Source organism: Genypterus blacodes, unplaced genomic scaffold (assembly GCF_046128005.1).
Source record: "Genypterus blacodes isolate CSIRO-AG114 ecotype Tasmania unplaced genomic scaffold, CSIRO-AGI_Gbla_v1 ptg000027l_1, whole genome shotgun sequence".
NCBI lineage: Eukaryota > Metazoa > Chordata > Actinopteri > Ophidiiformes > Ophidiidae > Genypterus > Genypterus blacodes.
In genome coordinates this window covers 2,583,911-2,592,141 of record NW_027466840.1, presented here as the reverse complement: position 1 = coordinate 2,592,141, position 8,231 = coordinate 2,583,911, and the positions used below count along the sequence as shown (strand labels likewise).

General features: G+C 43.0%; 1 protein-coding gene across 3 annotated transcripts in view; it reads right to left on the bottom strand.

The window, feature by feature from the left end:
• Positions 1–2,646: 2,646 nt before the first annotated feature.
• LOC142993196 (nuclear factor 1 B-type-like) overlaps positions 2,647–8,231 on the bottom strand; it is a 63,285-nt gene continuing 57,700 nt past the window's right edge. For all 3 annotated transcript variants that reach the window (XM_076143896.1, XM_076143895.1, XM_076143897.1), the window contains one exon: positions 2,647–7,817. In XM_076143896.1, the coding sequence (XP_076000011.1) occupies positions 7,685–7,817 (133 nt within the window). In that variant the 3' untranslated portion in view covers positions 2,647–7,684. The remainder of the gene's footprint in view (positions 7,818–8,231) is intronic.

Genomic DNA, 8,231 nt, shown 5'->3' with positions numbered 1-8,231 from the left:
TCAACTGGCCAATTTTGATAAATGGCATAATGATTACCATTATAGATCGGGTAATTTTATATCAGCGTGCCACAATGTTGGTCCTCTTTAATGATAGCCAAATGAGCTCCGGTTTGTGCCCGGGGCCAGGTGGGCCTTTGCTGGGAGTGGACCAGTTTGGTGTGTGCAGCCTGTAGTACCTCATTCTGCCATGAAGAGGGCGCCTGTATGGAAATGATGTAGAATGTATAGACATAACCTACAGGGTCCTATAACAAAGAAAGGTCACCATCTATGTGACTGAATATAAAGGAAACATGCAGTAGCCCCTCTGGAAATACGTTGACACAAGTGTAGCCACAATAAACATACAATATACATCTGTACATGTATGTAAATATCTGTACACATAGAAGATATCAGTGTTCTTACTTCCTGTGTATGCGGGGGGGCATGCGCCTGACCGCACCGGTTGTTTGTCACCGAGTGTCCTGCTGAGCTCTGAGCTCTTCACACAGACTTGTAATTAGACTTAATTGGTGCATTAGTGCGATTTTTTTGCTTCTTTCCACATCCTCAATCCCATTATAAAGGCTTATAGATCAGAGCTTCATGTACTTGACACAGTGACCCAGACGGGGTTGGTCTGTTACCCCATGTAACCCTCTGAGGTACCAGCAGACATACTGCTGGAGTCCAAACGCTACAGTCTATCGCTCATTCTTCAGGGTATTGAGGTATTACATTAGATTAGCCGGGGGGATATTAGGATGGAGGTTGGGTATTTGGGGTCATGAGACCACATCAGGACACTAAATCTTAAGTTTGGCTAAAGGAGAAAACAGATGCAGACGTAGTTCTGAGAATCCGCTAAATCCAATTACTTTAAGTCGAATATCCATCTTTGTCCTGATCTGACGCCGTCCTCATTCTACCTCTGCACCAAATCCTCACCTTCATTTCCACTTTTAGCCTCCCTCTCAGGCAGAGAACACTTTGGCCAATGAAGCAATCGTGTTGTTGCCCTTGCCAAGTAAACACCCCGCATCTCAGCCCTATTTTGGCTTGACAGCATGACGCAATACAAACACGGCAAAAGTTTGACAAAAGACTAAAGATCAGACCATTGACTCTAGAGTGGGGAGGGATTTGGTCCAGACAGTGCTCTCAATATTTCTCCAAAATTGGGTATACAAAGTTTCCCAAACCACCAGCGAGGAAAAGCCTCAGAAATGACAAATTACAAGTGAATGCATCAATAATTAAATACTGAAAGGGGCCATACATCGGGGTTTTACTCTGGATATTAGATCACCGCACTGCAGCATTGATGACAGCAGGGTTGTGATCTAATATACAGGATATTTACAAATAAATGCTTATAAATATTTGTTTTGACATTGTTCTTGTAACCAAATGCTTCCTGGACCTTTCCCGTATATTTGGGTCTCATATTTGTTATTCCAATTCTATTTTCAATTTGTAATAAACACAAAACACCAGACAGAACCACAGCACAGAACTCTTTTTTGTAGCATAGCTCATTTTATTGTTTAAACAGTTTTGCATAGGAAATATATCCACTTCCAGTAATTGACTGCAGTAAAAACAGCTGCTAGCAGTATAGGCTGGATATAACAGTAACAATCACAAAAAGTTGAGCCTTTATTTACACTGATTTTAATCTTGTGGCAATTTTAGCCCCTGCACCAAATGTAACCAGCTTGAAGGCGTCGCCTAATGCTTGGCGTTTCTAAAATCAATAATAAAAGAAGGGATATCAAGGCCTTCGCTATACAGTTCACAATGGACACCTGTGGCTCCTAAACTGTAAATGAAAAGATAAAAAACAAAAAAGGTTTCCAAAAAATCCTCTAAAACGTACATTCAGATACATACATAGACCTTTGCACACACTTGCAGTGTAACTACAATCACTACTGGAGACTGTTTACATATTGTTTTGTTGGTGTTGTTGTTGTTGTTCTTTAATATAATCCACAATGATTCCGAAATTCAAACGTGTGCGCAGAGGGAAGTAAAAGTGCCACAAGACCCAAAAAGAAATCAGCCCTGCACAGAAAATGCTGACTAATCTTAACAAAGAGACATTTTTTCATCTTTTTCACTGCTGCGCTCAAATGTAATGTAGCACTGACCCCCCTCTCCCCCCTCCCCCGCCCCCCTCCCTTCCTCCCAGGAAAGCAAAGAGCAAAAAAAAAGAGAAGAAGAAGAAGAAGAAGAAGAAGAAGAAGAAACATTTCCTATGAAGTCTTTCGAGCAAGCTTGATGTGGGCATTTGTGTGCTGACATAATTCGAAAATGAACAAATCACAAACAATTCCTCCTCAGATGTAAAACATCAAAGAAGTATAAAGAGCAGATTTCCAGGTGATCGTTGCCACATTCCTTTCCGTGTGATGCCGTTTCCCTCCTCACATATGAAAGTAAGTCTATCACATTTTACAATTATATACAACGGACACTTGGACAGCTTGAACAGGCACTGCATTGCTATCGTTGAGTCGTCTTTTGGTGAATGTTACCTCCTGTATAAATGCTGGTTTTCATGTTCAGAACAACCTGATGCCAAGTGACTAGCAGCTAGCCAATGTATGGAAGGTGTGTATTGCTCATGTAGGGATGAAAATGAAGTTCTTGAAAGCGCTTTTCTCTTCTTTTTTTTTGTCATTCTGCTCCCTCAGTCCTTAGAGAATGCGTGACATTCAATAAAAAAGGAAAATCACACATATTGCATGAGTGCCACAGCTCCTCCTTGCATAAAGTTGTACTGTCCTCCATGATGGACGCTGTAATACTCTCGTCTTTAAATAAGGCTCTCAAACTTTCTCAAAGGGTGGAACACTGATTCAAACGTTTTAAGGAGCTTTTAGTCGGGCTATATTCACACCCTGCTCAGCAATAGAAATACATAATCAATAACCCACTGTGCCCAAATGCAATTAGTTGGTGCAAGGTGCAAGTAGCCTATCAGCTGTAATGGAAAGCACCTACAAGTCACTGCGACGTCGGGGTTACAAAACGTGCATCAGGCAAAGAAAGAGTGTGGAAAGTGCAAAACGAGGCCCCGTTGACACCCTGCATTCAGATCTGATCTACGCCTCTACCAACAGTACATGATCATCTGCAGTGGGAAAGGATCTCCTTGCTTCTTGCTTTCCTTTACGCTCAATGACTGAGATCCAATCACACTGCATGTAAACCTTTCTCTGAACGTACATGGACACAGATCGCATGTAAGGTGTGAATGGGGACTGGATGACGCCTTGATGCGTTTACCCGCGGGTTGACATTTCTCAGATAATCGACACCGACCAACCCGATCTGAGAAACGTCAAATGTGAAGCACCAAAACCTCCAAACTTGCATCGTTTCCTCTACAAAAAAAGACTAAATGTGACTTTGATTTTTTTTACCCTGGTGCTCGCTAAGGTTAGGCCTTTAGCCATAAAACCTCCCAGCTGCTACAACAACACACACTCACGTCACCATCTTGTTGGACAAGACTGCAACACCCATTTCCAAAACAAAATGAGATAAATCACATCACACTCGCTATGGCCACACTAATGAAAGAACGATTCAAATATTTATGAAGTGTTTCCCAAATGGACACATCTACGCACTAAAACCATGTTGAGAAATAATAATAATAATAATAATCATAATAATAATAATAATAAAAAAAACCTTCATTGTTGTTGTTTTTTAATATTTACGATTCTGTATAGAATATCTCCCCCTTTGTGACTTTACATACAGGAATACAACAACCGATGAAATACTTTAGAGTCTATTAATAGGGGAAAACCTGGAGAGTTCTAACTCAAATCCAGCCTCAAGAACCAATAAACAAAACCCCAAATAAATGTATTTTCCTAAAATGGAATTGACTCATTTTTCCCCAGAATTGAAGATTTACAAATAAGGGCATTTAGAGAAGAACTCTCGAGAAAGTTTACAGTGTACAAACTCCTGTCCAACGCAGGCTTTTCAATACAAAGACCCTCATCTTCTCTCATTGTGTCGTGTCAGAGGCACTCAATCACGCATCCGGATCACAACATGCAAGCCCACACACACACACAAGCACAACCCAAGCTGCCAAAGCAGAGATTTACCCCACAGACTACTGCTATCGACGCAATCAGGATATTTACCTTTATATACAGTCTCCTATTCAAATAAACACCAACGGCACAGTGACCCTGACACATTTTTATCAAACCCACTCACACACACACACCCACACACAAACACACTTGGGGACAATGCACTTCAGTGGGGTCTCCAATGGCCAATGGCTGCAAAGCACTTAATTTTTGTTGACAAAAGAAAGGAGAAGAATAAACAACAAGAACAACAAAAAGACAGAACAGTGCACATAGAACGGGGTGACTTTTAGATATTTTCTGCATAAGAATTCTGGGTGAAGACGGAGAGATGGAGCTTGACTTGAGGGGTATGTTTTTCGTCTGCCTCTGACGCCGGAGAGCGGCTGTTGGACGTCTCTCCGTGGTGGGGTGGGGTTGGGTGGGGGTGTGGACTCACAGGATTCTTTTGCGATTGTTGGGGAAAGAGTGCAAAGGGTGTCGAAGCAGCATCGGCGACGCTGCTTCCTGCGTAAGAAAAGTCTTTTCCTTTTTTACCTTAGAAATGTTAAGATAATGATTGATACAAATAATGCCCTGTAATACGCCTGAGAGATTCAGTTTGAGATCAAAACACCGTTACATGGGGGAGGGAGGGGAAGGGGGGGGGGGGCGATTGCCTATGTGCTATTTAAGTGCTCTATCTTTTATTCTAGTGGATTCTATTGAAGGTTCTACCTGGCCACTAGAGATTAAGGAATTTGCTCAACATACACTAAGGGGCTTTCTAAGGTCAGTCTACCACTTCTGCAGGGGGGGGGAGTAACACCTCATATGTGCATATCGTATATATACATTTATACAAATCTACTAGTTATAAAATACTTTACGGAAGGCTTGCTCGAGCCTGTCAGAGAGTGATTTGGACAGGTCTCACCAGCATTCGTCGGTGTGTGATTGTTGCGCAGGTCACAGGCCACTTCGCTGATGGGTTTTTAAGGCATCTACTTGGGATTTTGCATTTCGGTGACGTCTAGAATAGTTCGGCGCAAGGATTTCGATAAGCAGAGCTCGGAATAAGGCGGTAAGGGATTGGCGCCGCGTTCCGTTCCTGGGGTTTGCGGCTAATGTTGATCCGTTGACGTGGCGGGATTGGACGCAAATAAAAAACAAAGATTTCTTCAATAAAATGATTGTCGTACTCAAGTCAAGCCGTCTCTCCTGTGAAAATGAGCTCCTTCAGGGTCACACGCTAGCACCCCAGGTGGAAGGTTGAAAGGAAGAGTCTTGTTTTTTTTTGTCACAGTAGACCAATCAGTGACTTTGCAGCCGCAGGAAAGACCAAGGGTGCATCATTTCAATACCTACGTCTAGAAAAATACCGCCCCCTCCCAAACTCCCCCAATCCAAAATACACCGGGACACGTCTGGCCGTCGCTCGGCAGGCCTACGCTAAAAAAAAAGAAGGAACAAAACAAAAAGAAGACCTTGTCATACACTGCATAGAAAGCAGTCCCCACTTTGGTCAATAAAAAAAGGAAAACACCCACAACAACAACAACATCATCAACAACAACAACGACAAACAACGATATCAACAAAATAAATGCATTACAATATTGTCTATCTCCAAACTAGCCTCTAATAATTGACGCATCTATAAGCACTACCTACATAGGCAAAACTTGGTATTGCATAATTTTCATAATTCTGAATTTCCACCCTCCACAATAGTAACTGGAAGATGAAGAAAATGAGCATTGAAAAGGAAAGGAAAACAAAAAGATGACAGGTTATTAGAAAAACCACCAAAAATACTGAAAACAAATGCTGGCTGATTACAAACTCTTACACGGCGACTATACACAGCCTTGATATGCAATGTAACTGCGAGATAGAGAAGCACATGAAGTTAAAAACCAACAATTTCATTCAGAGTACAAAACAATTCTTATCATAAAAATGTTAATTCTTTTTTTTCTCTATAATGATAAATGCAGCAAAAAACAAGTGTAGTGATGTCTCTATATTCAAAGGCAAGGCACGTAATGTGGACTATATGTCATCGTGCAAATTAAGAGTATTGGAGAGATTTCCTTGTATAAATACGTCTGGACTGGAGAGGCAATGGCTGCTGCGAACATGCCGTGCACAATTCTGGATTTAGGGGGGGGGGGAGGGGAACGCCACCACCTCGCTCGCTCGCTGTTTGGGTTTGAACCTCTTCCACTGCGGCGTTTTACCTTGCACACACTGTAGCTTTACACAGAAGCCTGCTGTACATTTCCATGAATTAACACTTGCATTCCATTTTTTTTTTTTGTAAACATAAGCTTTAGAAGCTGATGGCCAAATGCATATGCTCGTGATCCTGCCGTGAACAATTCAATGCCATTTTACACACTATGTGTGTCGCACGTCTTTACTCGTGTTCACGCGTCGTCCCCATAATAAATACAAAGCTCCCCATAGGGCGGGGGGGATTCGGGGGGTCGGGGGGGCTCGGGCTCAATAAAGCGCTGGCTTTGCTCAGCACGGCGCAGGTAGCTTCGTGCTCGCCTCTCGCTGCTTGTTGTGACGTTTTTTATTTTCCCGTACGAGGAGACGGATATGCGACTGTAATTTAATTCAAATGTTTCCTTTAAAAACATTTTACGTTTACCCATAAATCCATTTAATATTTATCCCCCTTCCTTTAGAGTCTCAGGGCTGACAGACTGATAGCTTCCCTTCAAAAATTAAATTGCACTTGCCTCTATCGAGATCTACCTTTTCTCCATCTTTTCAATCCTTTTGTAAAGGAGACGCAAATTCTTTTTAACGAGGGTTCCAATCTCAAGTCTAACTTTTAGTGTTTTTTTTTCGAAAAACCGCTTCAAAGAGTTCTTAACTCTTTCCGTAAGTGTTTACATTAATCTTGAAGTAAGTAGCAGAAAAGAATAAACAAGTCAACACATTTCTGAACGTATCACAGTAAACTGAAACCAAACGGAAGAAGAAACACTCTGAATTCACAATTTTGTTCCTATGGTGTACACAGTGGATGGTTTAGACGGGGAAAGCCTCTTCTCAAGAGGATCACACTGGAGAGCTTCCAGTCTCTGAGCCATCCACCAGCCAGTTGATGCGCAGACCCCCTTCGCTTGTGAATGAGTGGGAGTGGAAATCAAGTTTTTACATCGTCCCCCTGACACTGACAAACAGGAACTGCTGCTAACCGGCTAGAGTGTCATGCAATAAAACATTAAGGCATCTATACATCACAGTATTTGAATGGATCGAACAGTTCTGCAAACACGACAACTGGCTGGTGGCTGGTGGAGATGTGGGCTGGGCCGGGTGAGGAGAGTTTACTGACAGCAGACCTGAAGGCTTTTTTCTTTTCTTTTTCGCTCCTCGGAAAAACCAACCCTCGTCTTCACGGCCAGTGTCCAGCGCGGGGTGGGGGTGGGGGGGTTAGGGTTTTAGCAGGGACACGGGAGGTGGGAGACGGGAGGACAAGTGGAGATTGTGCAGCTCCTGCCTGCTGCTTTTGCTGGTTTTCATCCATGGCTGCGGACACCGCCTCCAGTGCGACCCGGCCCGCTCTGCGCTCAGTTCCCCGTCTCAGCGTGGACCAGGGGGTCACCAATGATGTTTATGCTGTAGTTCTGGTGGACATTTGTTGGCAGAATCGGAGTCCCGTTCGACACTTGGAATGGAACTAAGCTCGCCCAGGTACCAGGACTGTAGGGGGGGGGGGGGGCACACACAGAGAGAGAGAGAGAGAGGGAGACAGAGAGAGAGAGGGAGACAGAGAGAGAGATGGATTAGTCACATGACATTAACCTGTCTGTGCAGCATGCAGCCAAAATCTTAAATCTGTGTTTCATTTATCCAAACACTGTTTCACTTTAACGACCAGGATCTCTGCTCCGCTGTGATTGGGGCTCAAAGTCTCAAGAGAAACACAGCGAACAATTACAGCAGCTTATTGCTCTTATTCAAATGCATCCCTTTACAGCGATGTGTGTGAGAGACGCACTTAGGGCTTAGGGGTCTCGTCAAATGTGTGTTACTAATTCACAAGTACTTCTGATACCCAAGTATACACAATCATCACTGCCAACATAACAGCATGTATGAAGAGTAAACGTGATG